This window comes from Acanthisitta chloris, unplaced genomic scaffold (genome assembly GCF_000695815.1).
Source record: "Acanthisitta chloris isolate BGI_N310 unplaced genomic scaffold, ASM69581v1 scaffold18095, whole genome shotgun sequence".
Taxonomy (NCBI): Eukaryota; Metazoa; Chordata; class Aves; order Passeriformes; family Acanthisittidae; genus Acanthisitta; species Acanthisitta chloris.
The window spans coordinates 11,771-34,303 of NW_008675548.1; the positions used below are offsets into that span (position 1 = coordinate 11,771).

At 50.9% G+C, this 22,533-nt stretch overlaps 1 protein-coding gene and 1 non-coding gene across 2 annotated transcripts in view; both read left to right on the top strand.

Annotated features, from left to right (window-relative positions):
- Positions 1 to 22,533, top strand: part of VAC14 (Vac14 homolog (S. cerevisiae)) — a gene marked incomplete at its 5' end in the record, with an annotated part of 57,311 nt that overhangs the window by 8,528 nt on the left and 26,250 nt on the right. Inside the window, 4 exons of the mRNA XM_009075805.1 lie at positions 1,667 to 1,727; positions 8,509 to 8,653; positions 8,937 to 9,002; positions 18,220 to 18,373. Coding sequence (XP_009074053.1) covers positions 1,667 to 1,727; positions 8,509 to 8,653; positions 8,937 to 9,002; positions 18,220 to 18,373 — 426 coding nt within the window. The remainder of the gene's footprint in view (positions 1 to 1,666; positions 1,728 to 8,508; positions 8,654 to 8,936; positions 9,003 to 18,219; positions 18,374 to 22,533) is intronic.
- On the top strand, positions 587 to 657 carry TRNAG-GCC. Its single transcript has one exon. It is a non-coding gene; the product is annotated as a tRNA-Gly (tRNA).

The following is a 22,533-nucleotide window of genomic DNA, read 5'->3' on the forward strand; positions in this document are numbered from 1 at the left end:
TAAGTGAACTTCCTGATTCCATGCCTGGAAACAGCAGTGGCTTTAGGCCTCCTGCATCACTTGGATGCTGTTGTCCTGGCATGACTAAATACTACCTCCTGCACAGCACGTCTTTCTTGTCCAGGTGTGTGAAATATGTGTAACATTTAAATCACATGAACTCATCTGCACCTTCAGCCCAGAGCTCTTCCCTGACCCCCGCCAGCGCCATCCTGATTCCATGCCTGGAAACAGCAGTGGCTTTAGGCCTCCTGCATCACTTGGATGCTGTTGTCCTGGCATGACTAAATACTACCTCCTGCACAGCACGTCTTTCTTGTCCAGGTGTGTGAAATATGTGTAACATTTAAATCACATGAACTCATCTGCACCTTCAGCCCAGAGCTCTTCCCTGACCCCCGCCAGCGCCAGCGGCTTTTGGAAGATCCTGCCGTGAGAGGGAGCAGGAGGGTGGGGATTAAGGCTGAAGGATTGATTTCCTTGTCCCGCAGCAGCCGGGTGGCAGGGGGAGGCAGGGAGCCGCGTGGGGCACATCCAGCTGTGCGGGCAGGAGCAGGCAGCGGGCGCGGAGGTAGTACTCAGGGCAGCATTGGTGGTTCAGTGGTAGAATTCTCGCCTGCCACGCGGGAGGCCCGGGTTCGATTCCCGGCCAATGCAACATAGTTTTTTCCTCCTTTTCTTCTTGGGATTTTTATCCATAACGTGGACCCAGGCACCTCAAAATCTCAGCCTAAATAATGATGTTTACCTTAGCTGCCAATAAAGGTGCAAAAGCTTTCTCTGCCTAACTCCATACAGGCTTTCTTTTTGGAAGGGATAAAGCAGAAAAATTTACTGCCATAGCACAGCAGCAAAAACTTTTCTTTTTTATTCCTTATTTGTCCCAAGGATACCTCCTTGTATTAAAATCTATTGCGGAAGAGCTTTCAACTATCAACAGAAAGCTTAATTGCTTTTAATCTCAACCCTTCAGGGGTCAGATTGCCCCTGGAAGCAGGCAGGATCAGATAAAGCTGTGATGCTTTTCCATCAGAAGCTCTCAGCTCTGCTCCCTAGGTGTGCTGATGTGGCAATGCTGCTGCCTGTGTGAGTAGAGGCTGTTGGCACAAGGGGGCACAAAGAGTCAAGTTCATCCTGTTGTGCTTTGTCACTGTGCTTGTAAGACCCATTTTGAGCAGAGGTTGGAAAGCTGTTTGGGTCGCTTGGCTTCCACATGGAGTCAAACTATGGCCAGGTGGAGATGTCCTGGGTTGGATTCCACCTTTCCTGTGCATGTGGTATCTCTAGGCATTGAAATCAGGACAGTTGAAGGCAGCTCTACAGTTCTGAGCTACTTCTTTGAGAATGGTTGAAACCATGAGGGGGATGTGTCTGGTTCTCCATCACAGAGGAAGGGACCCAGTTTGGGGCAGAGGTCTGAATCTGTGCCCTCTGCATTTTGCTAGGTGAGTGCAGTCCTGTACCAGCTTCTCTGGCAGTGGAGAAGGGCTTGAGGAGGAGTGTAAAATGCTCACTGCAGGCAGAAGCAATCCTTCAGGTCCCTGGACCCTCAGACAATGACTGGTGATGTCTTTGCAGGAGGTCATGCAGCTCTCCATCCTCCCAGTCCTACTCTCCACCTTCCCTGCCATCCCACTGACTGTGTCTCCTGTTTTCCTGTCCCCAGGCTCCCTGGAGGCATCTGGTGAATCCAACTTCAGCAACAGCAGTGTCTTCACAGTAACCAGGTAGGGTCTGTTTGTTGCTTCAGAGGGGCTTGATAAGCAGGGAAGGCTTCTTGAGGTACAGACAGTGACTGACAGATGCTGACAAAGCTCTAGGGGAGAGTGGGCTGGGCTGAAAAGCACTTGGGGTCACCTGGGTCCCAGTAGGTTGTATGACTGGGGATGCTCTAGGAGTTGACTGCTTCTCTCTCATGCATTTGCATCAAAATATCTTGACTTTGTGGTAAACTAATTTTTTTTCCCCCTGAAGAGACCTTGCAAAGCTCCCTAGTGAGGCAGTGAGTGTCTGTGCACTAGGGATTCTGCACCTCACCTGTCTTCAAGCTCCCATGGTTATGCACTCTGCCTTAAAAACAGGGTGGAGAAAAGGTGTATGGTTGTCTTGGTTATGGCTCTTCTAGCTTGGCCAAAAGATAAGGCATTTAGTTCTCTCCTGTCTTTGCAGAGGTATGGTAGACAAACTGTGTTCAGGAGAGCTTGAGGTGCACTGACCTTGGCCATCCACCACAGTGCAGGACTGTGGGGCTGGACCTGGAGCCACACAGCTGGGGGGTCTTGGACCCCTAATGCCAGCCTTGCATGGCATTAGTCAGCCCTGCACCAGTTCTGTGCCCAGCACGATCTCTCCCAACATCTCATGTAAATCAGCTCTCCTGAAAATACCTTTCTTCCCATCCAGCTGTCTGAATTTGGGGACAAATCCATCTGTTCTAATACCATCTTTCCTTTCCTGCTGCCTGCAGTTCCTTTACTCAGAGGTTGTGATTTCCAACACTTTTTTATTGTGCTGATTCTTATTTTTATTTGCTGTTGTGATCCCCAAAATAGGATGTGTTGCTTTAGCTGCATCCTACCAGCGTGATGCCCATCATAACAACGCAGAGCAATGCAAGCGTCAGCTTTTCAGGTTGATGGTCTGTACCCTCTGTTCCTTTTTTGCATTTCTGCACAGCCCAGTTACTCCCTGGTCTTAATGATGCCCTTAATTTTTTTCTCTCTTGGAAGTACAGGTTATTTCATTTGCACCTAGATGTTGGTTTATGGCTGTTAAATGATTTTCCCTGACTTTTTTGTGATTGCTATGTCCTGGCTCTGCTCAGCCCTTAAAGTTTAGCAGTTGCAGAAGTGGATGTGCATAAGGCTGAAATGGGGCAGGAGATGGGGAAGGAAAATAAGAGGCATTAAGTCAGGAGGACAAGTGATAACCATGTATCTGCTCTGAAGAGCTTGCACCTGGGGGGGGAGGGAAGGAGTGAGAGCCAGAGTGACTTGTCTCAGTGACACTGAGGGCCAGCAGAACAGCTGCCTGAGCTGAAGCAGTCTGCCAGCAATTCAAGCACCAGGGAAAACTATCCACAATAGCAGGACAGACCCACATCTCTGAGACCTGCTTTTGCAGAGTGACTTGTTCTTGAGCCCTCCTGACCTCTTCTAAACAGGAGACTTCAGGGTTTATCATAGGGTTTACCTGCCCTGAAGCCCTTTTTTCCCCTTCCTGTCTGACCCCTCTGCTCATCCAGCAGCAGGACCTGAAACCCTTTCACTGTGGCATGCATTGTGGGTGACAGGCATGGAGTTGAGGGAAGCTGTACATGGCTGATGGGAGCCCTGGACATCTGCCTGGTGCTCATCCATTGCTCAGGCTGTCTGGCTTGGCCCTGGAGCCGGAGGAAGGCGAGAGCTGGCACCCGTAGCCATTTGCAGCCGTAATTCACTCCGGGGAGCAGGCAGCTGCCTGCATGCTGAATGCCCACTGGGTGTCAAGGCAGGACCGCAGGAAGCCGTTGTGTTGCTGTGGAAAGCTGGAAAGCCTGCAAACGGAGGAAGTTGCAGCTGCCTTTTAAGATGAAGTCACTCTTTGCTTCTGTTTTTGTTCGTTTCCCCCCCCTGCTTCCCCCAGTCTCCCCCGGCGAGCGAGTGATGGAGCATGGCCCAGCGCCAAGCATCCAGCTCTCACGCCCCCTTCTCCTGCCCTCCCTGCAGCCGACTGCAGAGGGATAGTGCTGCAGCAGTGGGGAAAGCAGGACCTCGGTCAGTGGGGGCGGAGGAGCTCCTGGCCTGGCGTCTGCAGAGGCACATCTTCCATGAAGATGCCATCCAAAAAGATGAGGTCTGAATGCTTCATACATGGATGTTGGGCATGTTCCTGTGGCCACAAATTGACACAGGCATCCGCCCCCACTCCTAAAACATGTTCCAGAATGCTTCCCAAGTATTTGCCAGCTTCACTTGGAGGGAGTTTCCTGGTGACATCTACTAGGAAATGGGGACTGTGTCCGTGCCAAGACAGAAACTGGCTCCTGGGAGAGCCTGGCTGTGCAGGGCTGGAGGGGTTTTGGGGTTCCCCATGTAGGTGGGGGTTCCTGCTTCCAGCTTCTGCAAAAACTCTCATTGGAAGTGGACCAGAACCATGTTTCAGAGGCACTGGATCCTTCCTGTGGCCTGGCTGACCATGCTGCTTGTGTGAGCCCGGATGAGGAAAGGGAGGTGGAAGTGTGGCTGCTGGAGCAGAGCCCGGGCTTCCTTCCGTTGGTCTGAGCTGCTGCAGGAGAAGATGCAGATGTCTGTCTTGTGTCAATGGACCAAAACAGCTGGAAAGAGCTTTTTAGGCTCTTATAAATGCATCGGTGTTTCAATACAAGACCTGGATGGTTTGAGACAACTTCCTAATGGTGCTATTGGGCAGATGGTGAGGCACAGCTGAAAGTGATCAGGGTTAGACTGACTGGGTGATGGGACCACAATCCCTCACCAAACTAGAGAAGGGCCATGGAAGCTTCAGAGGAGCTTTTGTGGGGTTTCATGTTTTGGGTGGTGTTCAGCAACACAGGGACGTGTAAAGCTGTATGTTGCTCTGCAGAAAAGACAAGTGGCTGCCACGTGGCTGAGCTGCCCGACGCTATGTTTAAATTAGGTTTTTAAATGTGGTAGTTAGGGCTTACTACAAAGCTAAAATTGCTGCTTTTTGTCTCGTGCTGAAAGTTGCTGTACCCTCATGCCCAGAGCCTGAGGCACCTTTGGGGTGCAGCTGGGAAGCTCTTGGATGTGGGGAACACTTGGATGGAGGGTAATGATGATGCTGGGTGCCCCACAGTGCCCAGGGAATGGTTAGCTGAAGGCAGCATGATTGGCTTGCTTTGAGCTCAGGCACCAAGCCTGCCTTGGAGTCCCATTCTCCATCAGCTTGTCTTGTGCAGCATTCAGGTCCAGGGTGTCCTCTTGGGGTGGCTCCTCCTGGCCCTCCACTCTAGCCTGGGGCGAGGAGATTGATTCCCTTTGCTGCTCCCACTGTGTGCTTGGGATGGTAAACTTGATGGGGGACCAGAGGCACACTGCCCCAGCCCTTGTCACGGTGATCTACAGCTTGTTGGACTGGATGCCTCTGCCTAGACCTTAGCCTGCCTCATCACTTCCCTGGGAGATCTTGGAAACTGCAGTAAGCAGAAGGAAGCCAAGAGCACTGAAATGAGAGCAATGGAGGACGAGAAAGCGACAGCTTGTGGGACCAATAGCAGAGAGGAGCTATTTACCTCCTGGCTGCTGGCTCGAGCCCGTTGAGCAGCACAGCTGCCAGCCTGTATGGGAGCTGCCCTTGTGACTTGGACCACAATGAAAGAACCTGGATATTTCCACCCTTGGCAAGGCCACTTTGCTGGGCTTGCCTAAAGGCTAGAGCCTGGCCTGTACCTTAACCTTGTCTGAAAATGGGGTCAGGAAAGCAGCTGGGCCAGGCAGGAAGCCAGGAGGGAGATGGCAGCTCAGGCATTGGCAGAGAAAAGGTGACCGCTGAGGAGAGAAATGGCAGAAGCCTTTGAAGAACGGGGGAAAACGAGTTGATAAGGGGCATGGGGTGAAAAACATTGCTGTGGGTTGAATGCAGTGGGAAAGAAAGCTCTGTTCCCATGCTGAAGCACATTTTCTGAGTTGGGGGATGTGCTGGGGGGTAGGTCTTCTGCCCTAGCACTGATCTTGAGCAAAGGGTACCGGTATCCAGAGGTACAGCCCAGCACAGCCCCCATCATTGCTCAATTTGCCCTAAAAACATGTTCTCGCTGTCACAGGCGAACCACGGAGGCGGTGCCAGAGCCACGTTGATCCTTCAGAGCGGAATCTGGGGTAGTGGGTTAGATGGAAGTGATTGCATCTGACATCTGCCCTGCCGCAGATGCCGGCGCTGGGAGCCGGCATGGCAGGCCCAGAGGATCACATTAACGCAATGCCATTACTGCTGCTCCCGCTCCCTGCTGCCTGGGGATTAGAGAGCAGGGCGAGCTCCCAGCCTGCTCCGGAGCTGCAGCAGTGCTTGGCTGCTGCTGTAACCCCTGGAAAGGCAGCAGCCCGTGGTAATCCATTGCTGCTCCATCTGAGAGGCAGAGGAGAGTGGTTGGTGGGAGATTTTAGCCCAGTTTTCCATGTTCATCGGACCTCTCACCTTTCAGAGTGGTGCCCTGGTTTTGTGCTGAGTAAATGAGCTGCTTCTCTGCCAGCAACCCCCCTAAAAGGTTTATCTCGGCAGATGCGAGCAGAGGATAGCCGGCAAGGAGCTTTTCCCAGCTGCCATCCCTTCTAGTGAGCGCTGAGCCCAGCAGAGCCACAGGGCAGTGGTACATGGCATGGCTGGGGCTGCCTGGTTCCAGGTCAGCCCAGTGCTCCCAGTCACCTCCTGGGCTCTGCTGAGGTGGGTTTTTGCTCTGCCCAGGTACTGCATCATGAGCAGTTACGGAGAGGGGGTTTTCATGGACAATTTTGGCACAAAGCAGGCTGGAAATTGTTTGTTGCTGTGCTGGTAAGAGTTCAGCATCAGTGGACTAATAGTGCTGTGGCAAACCATGGCTCCCTGTGTTCTCCCCACCTGCCTCACAGCAGCATGTTGCTGGTGGATGTGACAGTGTTGAAGGCACCTCCAAACAGGTTGGCTTCACGCACTGCGTCTCTCTGCTGTCCTTTTGGTCTCTTCCCTCTGAAAGCATGCATTACCCTGAGGTTTCTTTTTCCCCATCCTGCCCAGGCAATGCGTTTTGGTGTGGAGATGTTGTCAATTCAAAAATTCCTGCTCCTCTTCCATCTGAAGCTCTGTACAGGGGGCATGGAGGGCTGTGCTGCTGCCACGGGAGATGGTTTTTCAGGAAAACCATATACAGGGCTCATTCAGGCTGGCTTAAATGGCCTAGGATGCTGCTCCCTTGGACATCTCCTCTCCCAGACTCCCCATGCTCTGGGTCTCTCCTTCCCCTCAGTTTCACAGTCTGAGTGTTTGGCCCTTGGCTGTTGTTTTCAACATCAAAGCGAAATGCAATTTGCAGCCCCCAGCATCTGTTACGTGAGGCAGATCAAGTAGTCAGATCCCCTCAGGGCTGTGAGGGGCTGCAGCCTCCTCGTCTCGCCCTTGCAATGTGTGTCCTGGGGAAGATCAAATCCTATTAAGCTGCAGCTCTCCTTGCAAATTATACCGTGAGAAATCTACCCCTTAGGATTTCTTATCAAACAAGATGCACAGCAGCTCTGCACATGCTGGAAAAATTGGAAGGAGCCTGGTCCAGCCTTGAATAATTCAGTAGCTTGGGTAGGACAGGTGTGACTTGACTCTTCAGTGTAGCCTCTTGGTGATCTCCTCCAACCGTCTTGGTTCCAACCATCATCCCTCCTTAACTGAGTCTCCTGCAACAGATATTTTCCATGTCCTCACTGTCAAGGAGATGGGAAACCATCATGTAGACTTCAGGATCACAAATACAAACAAAAAATGCTGTAACATGACCTCTTCTGCTTTGGGTCTCTTGTCCCAATGCAGGTCCCAGCTATCTGGGGGAAAAGCTGGGGAGCAGGAGCTAAGAGTCTGCAGCTGTCAGTGTTCTAAAAGGTGCAATGTCCTGGTGAAGTAAAGGAGTTATTTCCTTTCATCTCTGGTTGATGACCAAGACTTGTCCTCATCTTTTGGAATGGCTTTTTGGAAACAAGATGAAGTTCTCAAGGCAGCCTTGTAGCAGAGAGCTGCATCCCAAACCCACTGCCAGCCAGGGCACCATCTGCAGTTTTCAGCACAAGTCTGCTGGGATCAGCAGAACCTGGGTGTCCTCACCAGGTTGGGTAGCCCCAGCTGGTGGAGTATACATAGGTTAATGTTCTCTGGAGCTATTTGAGCTGGTTGACCTTGAGGTAGATTCTGAGTGCATTTTATGGATCTCTAATCTTTGAACCCCAAACCTGGTGACCACATGGACCATTTTCTCACACAGCCGTAGTATTGGATTCATCTAGCTTGGTGCCTTCTCATTAGTAGGTACCAGCTGTTTTGGATAAGTGGTAAACTGTGAATCCTGGAAGATTTCTGTTTTCAAAGAATTATAGAAAAGAGGGAGAGCGACTTTTTTACATGGGTAGGTAGTGATAGGACAAAGAGGAATAGTTTTAGTCTAAAAGAGGAGATCTCACACAGCCGTAGTATTGGATTCATCTAGCTTGGTGCCTTCTCATTAGTAGGTACCAGCTGTTTTGGATAAGTGGTAAACTGTGAATCCTGGAAGATTTCTGTTTTCAAAGAATTATAGAAAAGAGGGAGAGCGACTTTTTTACATGGGTAGGTAGTGATAGGACAAAGAGGAATAGTTTTAGTCTAAAAGAGGAGAGATTTAGATTAGATTAGAGCTGGTGTAGTGAGTCACATCTAGTGAGGGTTTGAACTGAGATGTTTGATGCAGCTTCTGGTGTGTTGTAGACCTCCCCACCATGGGAGGAATGAGTTGGATGTTACAGCACTGAACCAGCCTCTCTCCTTTCTTTGCAGCTGTGAGAGGATCCCGGTGACCCTGAACCTGGATGGAATAGTTCAGGTGCTGGACTGCCACCTTCATGACACATCCATTGGGATGATGACCAGAATTGCAGTCCTGAAATGGCTCTACCACTTGTACATCAAGACTCCTCGTAAGGTAGGTTGAGGATTCAGTATTTGAGCCTACTTCTTCCTCAATGAGATTAAGCTTGTCCACTCCCAGCCTGCTCTGTGCCCTTGAATGGGCTTAAATTAGCTTGGTATTGCAAACATGTCTACCTGTCTTTTCTGAGAAGGCTTTGACTGCTGTATACTCCACAGCCTGAGGAAGAAGATGGAAAATGCCAATGAAGCTTTGGCAGCCTTCCCCAGGGCGAGTGGCCCTGTGGCAGGGGTGACCAGGCCTGTAGGACTAATGCTATCTGTCTTTCTGCTTCTAGATGTTCCGACACACTGACAGCCTCTTCCCCATCTTGCTGCGGACCCTCTCAGATGAGTCAGATGAGGTAAGTGCTGCAGCTGCTGCAGGAATCCTCCTGGAAGCTTACTGTTCTCACATCTAGCTGGGCTTTGGGTTTTATGGTTGAACTGAGGTTTTAGCCAGCGAGGTTTGGCCATTTTGTGAAATTTGGCCAGTGATTGCACTGCAGTGATTAACCCTGTTGGCCAAACTGAAGAAGACCTAATGCAGAGGCTAAGCATCCTTTTTGCCTGCCTGGGAAGGCAGCTGGGGCTTCTGACCCCAGAGTTGGTGTCTTTCTGATGGGGCTGGCTCATGGTCAGATCCTTGGTGAGTGGGACAGCCACCTTGCAACAGCCTTTGTGAAGATGTGAGGGGGATTGTGTCCAGCTGACACTGCCAAATCCAAGTCATGAGGCAGTTAAGCAGCACCCACTGCTCAGAGGGCAACAGCAGTGTTGCCTGGTGGGGCTGCAGTAGGTGCCCAGTGGCATCAGGTTGTCTGGGAACCACTCATCTTAGAAGCGAGAAGAGAAAATCAGGAAGCAGAGTGAGCCAACTTGCTCTGCTGTTGCACTTCATCTGCTGGGATGAAGAGCACCTTCCCAAGATGCTGCAGCATTTTTCCATTTCCTTATCTTTCTTCTTCACCTCTCTTCTCTGGTTCTAGTCATCTGAATTTTAGCATTGTTGTTGTCTTCTCCACTTCAGTTGTTCCCTGGAGCTTTTTAGTGCTTGGGTGGGAGGCCAGCAGCATGGCACACAGCTGGCCTAGACACTTGTAGTGCTTCCACCATCAGCTGGATACCTCTTGCCCAGAACTGCGAATGATTCTAGCTGTTTTCTCAACCCAGACCTTCCTCACGGAATAAAAATCACACGCTCTCTGCTTTGCCTTACACGCTCAGAGCACCAAACCCCAATCCTGCAATAAATCCCATGTGCGAGGGGGTCGTTAAGAGAGGAGGGAAGGGAATGAGCAAGCGAGGGAATGACTTGCAAAGGCAAGCAACTGCCTGGCCATTTTCCATCCCCTGCTGCTTACGATGCAAACCTTTCCAAAAGAGTCCCCAAGCACACATCTGCCTTTGCAACGCTCTAGAAAGCCTGCATCTTGCAGATAGCCTCTCCAGCTTGGCAGGAGATCGCAGTGAGTCATGTTGCAATTACACTGCTTATTAATATTTGAAAAAAGCAGTGAAGAAAGGACCCTGGTGATGCATTTCCTCCCTGTGACATAACTGGGAATGGCTCAAAAGTAATTTTAAGCTGATTTATTTAATCCTGACTTCTATTTATTTAAATGTTTGGAGGTGGCTTTTTTTTTTTTCCCAAGGAAATCCATAGTCGAGTCAATCCATTAAACACCACTGCTCAGCTGGCTCCCAACCAGATTTGCTGCTCTCTGCAGAGGAAATAGAAATGACTGAAATAGTAGGGGGGTTTTGAGCTGGACGTTGTTGGGAATGATGAAGATACTCTGAGCAAGCTAACCTGCAATGTCAATCCCTATTAGAAAAGGGGATGTGGAGTGCTCACTTAGCCAGTACAGTATTTGTGTGCACAGTCGTGTTGTCGTGGAATAGACTGTGATGCCCAGAAGCTCCTGGCTAATGGCCTGGGGATCACCAAGTTAACATGGGAGCCTATGTGAGCTAACCATCAGCTCTGGTGAGGAAGCACATCTCTCCCCTTTTCAGGTAGGGCTTTGCATGTTGTGTGATGTAGCACAAGGTGTACACACATCTTCAGAGATTTATTTTTTTTTGCTCTCTTCATCCTGCAATGCCGCTCTCCCCAAGGGCACCTGCTAGTCAGCAGTGTCAGTATCATCTTTCTTCCCAGCAAGGTTGAACATCTTTCTGCAGTGCCTGCGGTTCTCCTGGCCCCTGTGCACGGTTTGAAGGTTACCTGTTGCTCTCCTGGTGTGCCCTGGAGCTGTCCTGGAGCAGTTGTTTGTCACCAGCTCATCACCAAAGGAGAATCTGGCTTTGGAGGGTCAGTGCTAGTCTGACCAAAAGGCTGTGCTCAGGCACCTTATTTTTAAGGTCTGTTTTTGCTGAGCTGCTCTGAGTCTCTCTGTGCACTTGCCATAAATAATCAAGCCCAAAGCAAGGAGAGACTCATGCTGGATGGAGCCGGATCCATGCCCTTTAAGTTCTCACGCCTGTTTTTATCGTTCAAGTAGCACAAAGTGTTGCACCACCTCCACTGTGCTGAACAGGGGCCAGTATCTCATGATGCATCTGCAGTGTCCTGAGTCATCTCTGCCTTCTCTCCTCTTCCCCTTCCTACCCAGTTCTCCTGTGGCAGTAAAGAAATGGTCAAGAGACCTAGTTAAGATTCACAAAGGCAGCGCAGTGATGTTGAAGCGAAGCTGAAGCAAGCAGTTCCCTTTGATATGTAGACAAGTCAGGATCCAGGATTCCTGGCTGTCAGACGCTGTACTGCTGCACTGCGTCACCTCGTGCTGCTTCCTGTGCTTCCCTGGCAGGGAGATGTTCCATCCTGTGTTTGAGACCTGGTTTTGAAGGCAATCTATAAAAGCCTGGTTAAAATTTGATGTGCTTAAAAACTTCCTTACAGCTCCAAGACATAACAGGATCCTGCTGGGAGTGGGTTTTTCTACACTGGCTGCACATCTGTCAGTGCCAGTCTCACAGCTCTGCTTGAAGAACTGAGGTTAGAAAAGGTGAAATGCTGTTTGGGAGCAGTGGGTTGGACCTTTCCACGTGTAGGGTAAAGGCACTGCTGCTGCTAGGCTCTGCTGAAAAGAAGACATTCTTCGGATTATCTCCTGTCTCCTGGCAGCTTTGGATGTAGCCATTCAGTTCCCTGGGTCCTGAATGGATCCAAGATCTGAGCTCAAGTGAACACAACAGGAGGTGAGGGCATCTCTGAGAAAACTGAGAAGAAGTGATGCTGCTGGGTTGGTTTATTTGTTTTGTTTTCCTTTTTCCGGCTCCAAAATGAAGTTGTTTCTTTATGGCTGAATGTGTTCCTGTTTGCTTATCTGCTCCCCTCGATCTTGCTGGGGGTTGAAAGTTGTGTTGGGACTTTTGTCTGAGTCATGCAGGAATGACGCATGAGGTGGAGCTGGTGTCTGATGTGAAGCAGGATAGACTTCGGCTTCCTCTCAACTCTGCTAACATGAAAACCTGTGTTGTGCAGCGACCAGGCAAGGTTCTGAGTACAGAGGTACTTCCTTCAGAAGTCTGTTCAAAAGTTGGTGCGTTTCTCTAGAAAGGGTGAGCTGAGCTGGGCTGCCACTGACTGGAGGGCAGGTTTAGATGGACTATTAAGAAGAAATTATTCACTGAGGTGATGAGTCCTGGAACAGGTTGCCCAGGAGAAGCTGTGGGTGCCCCATCCCTGGAACTGTTCAAGGGCAAGTTGGATGGTGCTCTGAGCAACCTGATCTAGTGGGAGGTGTCCATGCCCATGGCAGGAGGATTGGAAACAGATGGTCTATAAGGTCCCTTCCAACCCAAACCATTCTGTCATTCTATGATGTACTTGATCATCTGCATGACCTTCAAGCCAACTTCCCTGTGACAAGCGGAAGCATTCTGCCCTCTCTTGGTTTTCCATTATTAAACTAGGAGAGAATAAAACCCAGGGATGGTGGTATACTGATGTCACCTCTCTCCTTTGCTGCTAGCTCCTCCACCCCTCCTGCATGTCCTGCTGCAGCACTGCAGGGTTTCAAAACCCAGGTCTGAGCTCTGCTGTCGCACTAAATCCTGGCGAACTTCTCCCATCGTGCCTGATTCCCAGTACAATGAAGCTGAACAAAAGCTTGTGCCAAAGCGAATAGCTGTCTTAGCGTGGTTTGGTTTGGAGCTTCGCTCTGTTGGGTTTAGAGCCATTGTGCTCCAGCTCCCAGCCTTTCATCTGCCAGGGACGAAATATTGTGACCTAATGCAAAGCAGAGGGTGTAAGCTAAAACCTGCAAAGGAGAGAACTCTAATATACATGTGCCTGGCCTTTATTTTAAATTTTTTTTGTGGTAAGGCTTCTCTGGAGAGAGACTCACAGCTGTGAAGTACCAAAGCAGGGAGACTACTGGTTTTCAAGAGGGAAGTTACCCTGATGGTGAGCATGGGACTGAAATGATGGGGTATAGACAGAGGTATATAATTCCAGTTGGATGATGGAAAATGTGGTCAGCCTGGATTGCCATAGGTGGAAGCAGCTTGCAAGCAGAAGTGGGGTGATGCCTTCTCCAAGCAGGGTGGGGTGATGTTTTCTCCCAGGACTTGAACTTTGCAAGGTCACTGGGTTGAACAATAATCTGTGTGCTGCATTGTGCAGGAATAGGAAGTTTCTTGGGTGGGGGGAGAGCATGATCCATAGGGAGCTTCTTGGCTCAGCACCAGTTTGGGACCATAATTTCCTGGCTTATGTACACAAATGCATAAGCAGTTTATAAGTACAGTGAACAACTGGGGTAAAGTGGCAGTCTGGGCTCAAGGTGGTGCTTGTTGCATTCCTGGGTGAAGTCATGGAGCAGACTAAAACCACAGAATACCTCTCTGCTGTGTGGGACAGGCAATCCCTGTCTCAGGGAGCTGGCTTGGAGAGGGTCCAGGTTGGGATGGACGAGTAGGATGCAAGATTCGGTGGCTTTGGGTGCCTGGCTCCCTGTGTGTGGAGGCTGATGCTGGGTGGGAGACAGGGTAGCAAATAAGAGCAAACCTTTTGTCTGTCATAAGCTCTGGGACTCTGGGTGTTGAATTTGAAGGATTTGCAGGCATCCAGCCTCACATAGCATGGCCTGCAGGGATACTCCATGGCTATTCCAGCTTCCTCCAGCCCCATTCCACTGGCTGGACCTGTCCTACCTCCTTCCCTGCCCTTTTTAATGCATGGAGAAATAGCACTTTTGGCACTTGGACATGGTGTAGTCGTGAGCATGACTATGCTGGGTTAATGGGACTCAATGATCTTAGAGGTATTTTTCAGCCTTAAGGATTCCGTGACTCTATGAAATACCTCCTTGGCATCCTGCCCTGTGACTGGCATCAGAGGTGGTGTGTTAAGCTCCCCATACATTAATTAAACATATTTAAATAGTTGTTCTGAGCTGTGATGGTGCTCAGGGTGCTGCAGGCCTGGCCCTCACACCCCCAGCAAGAGGGACAACTGGAGGATTTGCAAAAGCAGGAGGGAGGACACAGAGTTTTCAGATTCCAGCTTGCTTTGAAGTGGTTGTGGCTGTTTTACCAAGTGCCCTGCCACACTGCTGGCTGTATGAACTGGAACTGTATGTGTCAGTGTGACCAGGCATGATTTGCCCTGAGGAGGAGAGGAGAAGGCTCCAGCCCCGCTGCCTTCCCTCTGGTCCCCATCCCCTCTTGGGAAGACAGAAAGAAAAGGTCTTGGCAAGATCAGAGGATAAAAGTTGCTGTCCTGGGGACCTGAAAAGAGGTTTGGTTAAATTGGTTTGAGAAGATTAATGGTGGGTTTTCTTTTCTTTTTCTGTTTTTTAAAGCTGGTGGAGGCAGGGGGGACGCAAGTTTGCTTTTCACACTGTGTGTGTCTGGGGCTCAGCCAGCCTCACTGCTGGCTGCTTTGGCTCCAGGACTGCCTGCCTGTGCTCACCTCCTTCCCCTGGCTACAGCTAAAAGGCTTGGAAGGAGAAAAAATTAAACAAAATAAATTATGCCTTTTGGGGAAGCCACGGTGCATGCTGAGAGTGGTGGAGCAGGAGGAAGCACCAAGCAGCATCCTTCGCTTTCCTGGTTCCCACCAGGTTTCTCCTTCACCTGCTTTGCTTGTCCTGGAAATGCCATGGGGTTTTCCACAGCCTCCCTGATTCTTGGTCCTCTTCTTATTTTATATCTTGGTAACATCTTAAGCTGAATTCCCATCTTCTCCTTGGCAAGAATAACCTCGTCCCTAGTGTTGTGTGCCCCATTTCTTAGCCCGGGGAATACCCATCCTCTGGGACATCTGAGGTCACCCGTGAGTACACAGACATTTTAATCTTTTCACTTTTCTTTCCTCCCAACTTTTCAATAAATGCCAGCAAGGACAACACCTTCAGGAGCTCAGTCACACAGCGTGTGCCCGAGGAGCTGCTGCTGCAGCCTTCCCTTATCTCTTTGGTAGTCAGCATGTGCTGCATTTGGGGTTACCTCGCCTTCCTCTGCCATGGGCCAGGGCCAGCCCAGCATTTTGACCAGGGGCAAATTCTCCCCTCCTCCAGGAGCATCGAGGCAGTGCTTTGCACGCACAGGGAGGTGCATCCTATCCTGCACACACCATTCAGGAGCTGCTTTTCCCCCTGCGTCGCCGGCAGAGCTGGTCTCGGCTCCGTTCAACCAGAACAAGCGGCAAATTAACCTGACCTAGATCTGGAGAAGCTGACAGTTGTGTATGCCCTCAAAATCTGTGCTCTGGAGGCAATGCAGGGAGAAATCTTGCCTATTTTCAGGGAGGAGAAATAGCTGCTTATTTATAACTGTCTGAAAACCTGCTTTTTGTCCCCTGGCCACCCAGAGCTCGCCCTCTTCCATGCTGCTCTTCATCCCTGTGCTGGGAATGACTTGTGACATTGGACAGGTCTCCCCATCCATCATGATGCTGCTTTCCGTGCTCCTTCCTATTTCTACTCACCAACCTCATGCTTGCCCAGAGGTTTCCCACTCACCGCTGGGAAATCTTCCCAGAAATCCCCTCGGGACCAGGAAAATGTCCTCGGGGGCTCATCCTCCAGGCTGGCTGTCAGGATCACACCTTTGCCTGGCAGCTCGGGAATGGCTCTGGCCCTCGTGCTCCGAGGGCTGCTGGGCTCCTGACTGATGGGACCAGCTCCTGGCTCAGCCGGTCGTTGCCATGGCAATGGCAGGATATTGCTTTCTTACAGCCTCCTGGCTCGCACAAAGCCAGCCGCCAGCTCCAGCTTTGCTTAGCACAGGGATGTGCAGTGCATACCAAGCGCTCCTGCCTTTCCTCCGTCCCCAGCTGGGAAACCACTCCAGAGCATGCGGAGAAGAAGCAGCGGGAGCTGGAGCTCCCTGCCTCTTTCCCACGGCTGGAAAACCCCAGGTCTCCACGGCTGCCTGCTCTTCCTCTTCCTCCCTGTGCTCGTGCACTCATCCTTCCTGCTGCTTCTTTCCTTTATGTTTTTCAGTTGCAAAACTCAGGCTATGCTGTTTTTTCCACCTCCTGCCTGTGACCTACATGGCTGGCTTGGAGGGACACCTCTTAACCTCTCCAAGGTTCAGCTCTGCCCTCCAGTGGTGCTGGTCACTGCTGCCCAGGCTCCCCGGGCTGGAGCATCCTGAGCCCAAGTAGCATCTTAAAGCTGGGGCTTGGCAGACAGCTCTGAGAGTTTGGATTAAGGATCCAGCCTCAAAACATGGCTCTAACAGCTTTGAGAGGCAGCAGGGGTGATTTGTGCCCAGCCTGGAGTCTTGGTCCTGTTTCCTGATGCCATGGGAGCTGCTAGTGAAGAGTAAGCTGGATGATGTAGCTGGGTGTGGGGATCAGGGCAGCAGCAAATGCAGCAGAGTGAGAGTCATGAGTGGGTGGGACATCAACCACATATGGCCTTGTCTCCTGGTTATGTTGGGTTTGGCAAAATCCACCCTGTGAATGAGAGTCCCGGCTCTCACCTGCCTGACAGCCTTGGTAGCCAAGCCCTGTGTCCCCTTGCCAGTTTTATCCAAAGACAGTGAGACTTGGAACCCCCTATGAGCGTTATTTCCCCAGCTGTGGGAGCCTGAGACCCAAGTTGGTGCCTTCACCTGCTCAAAGGCTGCGAGTTCAGCTGAGCCACATGATTAGCCACTAGAGAATCTACATAAGGCTTCAGGAGATCAGGTGTCATAAGATCTGCTCAGGGGCATCCTCTGCTTGAAGGGAAACTGCCAGCATTACGTTAGCTGAGCTGCTGGTGCTTGAAAGCTAGGCAGAGAGGGAGCACCACGGTCTTCTCTCTGCCAGGGACCACAGACTCCCTTCCCTGGAAGAGGTTGAAGGCTGGTGATGGCAGGGACCTCTTGTGCTGGCAATGAGCTCCCAGCCTTGACAGCATCATGAAGATTCCATATTCTTCAGGGGCAGCAGTACAAGTTGTTGTTGTCTTGGGTTTTTTTCCTCCCCTGGGGAGCTGTGAGCTGAGACTTAATCATGTTTATAGGCACAGGGTCTTCCCAAGTGTGCTGGAGCCTCATGATGCTGATGGCAGGCTGCTTCCCCACCACAGCCTAGACACCACACTGCCTGCTCCAAGGCTGCTGGGGGCTTGAAAATCAGCCCTAATTACAAAAGAAGCCCCACCCAGCTTAAGCTATCTGTGCAACAGAAAACCCCAGAAACTCCTCTTTCTCTTTTTCAGGGATTGTGTTTTCTAGCATGATCATAAAAAAGATGTAATTGACTTTTTGTTTTTCCAGGGCTAAGGGTTAGCTCAGAAACTAAAACTCCCATATAACTGCAGCTCCTTGGAAATATGCATTGTGAGAACACAGGGAAAGCCTGGGATACTGTGCTGATCGGCAAAGGGTGGTCAGGCGTGTGCTCTGCCAGCTGATGAGTTAGGTGTAGCAATCAACCCTTTTTGGCAGCCTTTCTGCTCCACACAGCCCCTCTGTGCTTAGAGCGTCAGGGATGGCTGATGAAACATCTAGACCCAAGGACATTTGAATGAAGGGGGACCCAAAATAGCCTGAGACATGAGAAGGGTTGAGGATGGAAAAAAACCCACCCGGTAATAACTTCTCCAGAAATGCTATATATAGACTAATTTGGTGACTTCTGGAAACACAGAGCTATGAAATCCAAATGGCAGTTCTGCCTCAATGTCCTGAGCCAAGCCTTTCCTGGGATGCTGCCCTGCACAAGGGGGCAGGCTGGTGTTTGCCCCCAGAACATCCCAGTGCTCTTGCTGTGGTTGTCCCAAATCCGTGGGTATGGAGTGGGGAAGCAAAACCCAGACCTCCCCAAAGTGGGATGAGGGGAAAGCAAGCCCCACTCCTGATTGTGTAGATTTGGTTTAATATCACGAGCTCCCTTGGGACTCAGCAGAAACTGGGCTGGTTTTTTTCTCTTTTCTCTTTCCTGCCCCATGCTGTCTGCAAGCATTTGAAATTTCCACTTGGAGCTTTGTAGGTAGCCCTCTTTTCCCTTTCTTGATGTGCTGGGATTCGGTGTTTGCTTCCCATCTCACCCTCTCTGGCTGTGTATTTGGAAAGGAAAGCTCACCATGCTATCTGGCCCTGCATGTGCTCATCATGTCATCCTTCTCTCCACAGGTTATCCTGAAGGACTTGGAAGTGCTGGCTGAGATCGCTTCTTCCCCAGCAGGACAGACAGAGGAGGGTCATGGTCCCTCCGATGGCTCCGATGCACGACCTGGACCAGTGGAGCTTCATGTCCCATCCAGGGCTGGCCAGCTGAGCTCCTCTGGTGAGTGCCTCTGTGCCACAGCTCCATGCCTCCCCACTCCTGGGCTCTCTTGCTGTTCCATGGCACCAGTCAGGTTTGCTTAAGCAGAAGGAGAAGCTTCTCTTACAGTAATCAATCAATATCTTCATGTTCACCCTGCATAGCTTGGGGATGGAGTCTGCCATGGTGCAGACCAGGGCACTGCTTTTGTTTTTATTGTTCTTTCCTCTAGTTTGTGTTTTGGGGATTTAGGGCTCAGTTTAGCAACAGGGTGCTGCAGAGGTCAGTGTGAAGAGATGTCGTTGTCCTGTTTTTTACAGGTACCAGCCTCTTCTCTCCTTGTAAAGCTCTCAGAGCCCTAACGTCAGTGTTGGATGGGATGCTGGCTGCAAGCCCAGATCTCCCAAACATACATACATGGATCTGCAGAGGGATCTCTGAAGGGTCTGAGCGTGTGATGTTGCCTGTTCAAGGCTGCCCACATTGGCTATGGACTGTTATATTGCTCTGAGTGTCTGGCAGAACCTCAGGAGAGAGATGAAGAGGGACGATCCTATTTTCTGGAAATTTTGGGGATAAAAAAATTCCTTTCATTAATTATCCTGGCACATGGGGAAGTTTTTTCCATTTTCCCTTGTCTGTGGTTCATCCTTTAGAGTTGCTTGGCTGCTCCTTCTCCTCCTCTGCTGCTATTTAAGGGCCTCCCTGTTGTACTCCCCAGGCCAGGTCATCCCAGCCAAAAGCACGTTTCATGTGAGCTTTGGATTGCAACCCGAGCACAGAGCCAAGGCTGCCTCTCCCTATGCAGGATGCAGCCACGGGGCCTTGCAAAATCGCCATCGGAGAGGGAGGCTTTGCTTTCCCAACCCCAGGCTTTGTTTTTTCTGAAGATCTCAGATCACTCACCCCTCCCTGGTCTTGTAAATGTCTGTGCCAGCAACCAGCTCAGGTTTTGGGTTGTTTGGGATGGGATTTTTTTTTTTTTTTTGTGTGTGGATCTATCTACCTGTTTCCTGCTGGCAGCTCTCTCTCTGCAATGGAGAGGTGGGGGCTGCAATGCTGGTGACCTCCCCAAGCCCTCTGCTAGTCTCATCTATCCTCCTGCTGTCAGAAGTGAGACCGCCTGGGTGGAGCGGCTCCTGCGGCACTGGCCAAGCAGCTGAAGAGCTGCAGTTCAGCTCACACTGATGGTTGTCTGAGGTTTCCTTCCTTCTGGAGGATCTAAAAATAGCAGGCTGGATGGCGTGGATCCTAACGACTGCCGTGGCCCTTGTTAGCTATCTGGAAGAGCAACTTGGCTTCACTTTTTCAAGTGTAACCTTTAAAAAGAGACTGACTCTCCTCTCCTTTAGTAGATCTGCTGGAGCCAGAGCTCCCGTTGTCCCAGCACAGGACAACTTGCCCCCACACAGGTCTTAATGGGCTCTGGCTTCCTCACCTACTTTCCTCTTCCCTGTAACACACCAGAAAATTATTTCTTAAGAATTTATTTGGGGCTGAGCTTTGCAGGGTTGTTGGCTTTTACCCAAAGGCAGATGTTTTTGAGGAGGGAAAAAGGAGCCAGTTCATTGGCCTCGGACGTTTATCATGGCCCCAGTCCTGTCTGGCTCTGACCACCCAAGGCTGAGGCTGCATTGGCTGCTGGGGAATTCCCCCAGGGAAATTGAGGGGTCACAGCTGGGCCAGGACTCTCCTGGATTACGCCTGGAAAAGCAGAGGCTCCTGGAAAATAGTCCTTTTGCCAGAGAGTTGTTTGGAGCAGGGGGGTGACCAGTGGAAATCCCTGTGTCTGTGCATGGTCCTGAGGTTGTGATGTATTGTGAGAGTGAGCTGAAACTCTGCCCTTCACAGGCAAAAATCACGAGGTCCTGGCACCAAAACGAGGGTGTACCCCTTTCTGGGGTCACTGGCTTTGTGCTGGGACATGCGGGAGGGTTCCCTAGGGCGCCTTGGTTCACACCGTGTTGTATTGGCAGTAGGATGGATGCTATTGCATCATCAGAGTGGGGGCTATAGGGTACAGCATTCCTCCCCAGGATTAAATCTCTCCATTCCCTTCATCCACTTTAGACCCAGATGCCACTGAAGATGGCAGTGGGAGAAGAGGTGTTGAGCCATCTTGGCTCTGATCCTGTCCTAACCCTGAGGCCCTTCCAAGCATGCAGTTGGTGGCTTTGCAGGTAAATGAGCAAGGTCACCCCTTGAAATCCTTGAGCTCGTGGCAGCTTTCCATGCACCACTCTCCATCTTGGCGTTCCAGGCTTTGCCACCCGACCAGTAAGGGCAGGAGTGGAGGTGGAAGGGGCCAGTGCCCCTGTGGTCTTCCCCCCGCTTCCTCTCTCTCCCTTTCTTCCCTTGGGATGTGTTTATGCAGTTGTTTCCCTGCCATTGAGTTCGGTTTCCTTCAGATGCTGGTTGATTAGTCAGGAAAGCTGTGTCCCACTTCCGCAGCCCGTTCCCAGCTCCAGTTTTTATTTAGCCGCTTTGTTCTCTGGTTACATAAGGTCAGCTGCCCTCGTCGCCTTCTCCAAACACAATGAGCTGGGGCCAGCCCAGCTCAGCACTGCCGTGGAGACCCGACATCTCCCGAACTGCTCGGGCTGCCCTGGGAGAAGGTGGCTGGGTGCTGGCCTTCAGGAGCCTCTCCTTGCCTATCTTCTGCCTGCTTTTTCGGGGACAAGAGCTCCACAGTCTTTGGGGTGATGGTGCAAACACCAGTCTGGTTTGTGCAATGGGAATCCAGCTACCTGCTTTGCTTTGGGAGTGTTTTGCCAACCCTACAGAAATTGAGACAAGTAGCAGATGACCAATGAGTAGTTTACACTGAGGCCAGTGGGTCAAGAAAGGTGATTCTGCCTCTTTAGTCCACTCTGGTGAGACCCCACTTGGAGCATTGCATCCAAACCTGGAGACCTCAGCACAGGAAGGACATGAACCTGTTGTAGCAAGTCCAGAGGAGGCCACAGAGATGTTCAGAGGCTGGAGCACCTCTGCTATGGAGACAGGCTGGGAGAGTTGGGGTTGTTCAGCCTAGAGAGGAGAAGATTGCGGGGAGACCGTAGAGCCTCTTCCAGTACCTGAAAGGGCTACAAGAGAATTGGAGAGGGACTTTTGACAAGGGCATGGAGGGACCGGGCATGGGGGAATGGCTTCAAACTGATAGAAGGCAGAGTTAGATTAGATATTAGGAAGAAATTCTTCATTGTGAGGCCGGTGAGGCACTGACACAGGTTGCTCAATGAAGCTGTGGCTGCCTTATCCCTGGAAGTGTTCAAGTCCAGGTTGGATGATGCTTGGAGCAACCTGGTCTAGTGGGAGGTGTCCCTGCCTATCACTGGTGGGTTGGAAACAGATGGTCTATAAGGTCCCTTCCAACCCAAACCATTCTGTGGTATCATAGGTGCAAGCCCTTCAGCCTGGCCTACAGCTCCATTCTGCACAGGAGAAGAAAGTTCACTCCAAAAGGTGCTACCAGCTGCTGCCTCACACAGGGTAGCTGTTGCACACATCTCTTCCTTCCTTTCTCCACAGCTTTGTAAGGAGAAGCAGTTACAGCCCTCTGTTTCCTCTCCAGTTTGGTCCGGTCTCTCCTGCCTGGCTTCCTGCCGGAGGTGGTGGGGGGTTTTGGGGGAATTTTGTTCTCAGTGAGCCAAACCACTCCCTTTTCATTGTCTGTCACTTCATTTGTGTAATCATAGATCTGCAGAGGTGGCAACAAGGTCCCACCTCCAGACAGTCTGGAAAATGTTAGCGTAGCCTCTGTAAACATCAGGTGAGAGTGTGCAGGGGGTCTGTGAAAGGCAGGACAGAGAAGGTGGCCTCTTGTCAAACGGCTCAGATTTGCTAAACTGGTATTTCTGATGGTAGGAGAGGATAAAAGTGAAACCCCTTCTTACCCGTCCTCTGCACAAAATGCAAGGGGCAGCCAACATCACACCACTGACCACTTGCTCTCAAAGTTTCCAACAGTTTTTGTAGGATCAGGAGTGTGACAGCAGGGAGCAGAGGAGCCAGGCAGGCCAGAGAGAAGAGATCTGGTGTTCCTGAGTGCTCCAAGCTCAACGGTCTTATTCCTGGTGGTTGGTGGCTTTGGCATCTCCTTCCCTACTGGCATGAAGCCACAGTTGACTGTCAAAAACACTCTTTTGTCTCTTGGGGAGGAGGGGAATTCAAAGGAAAGA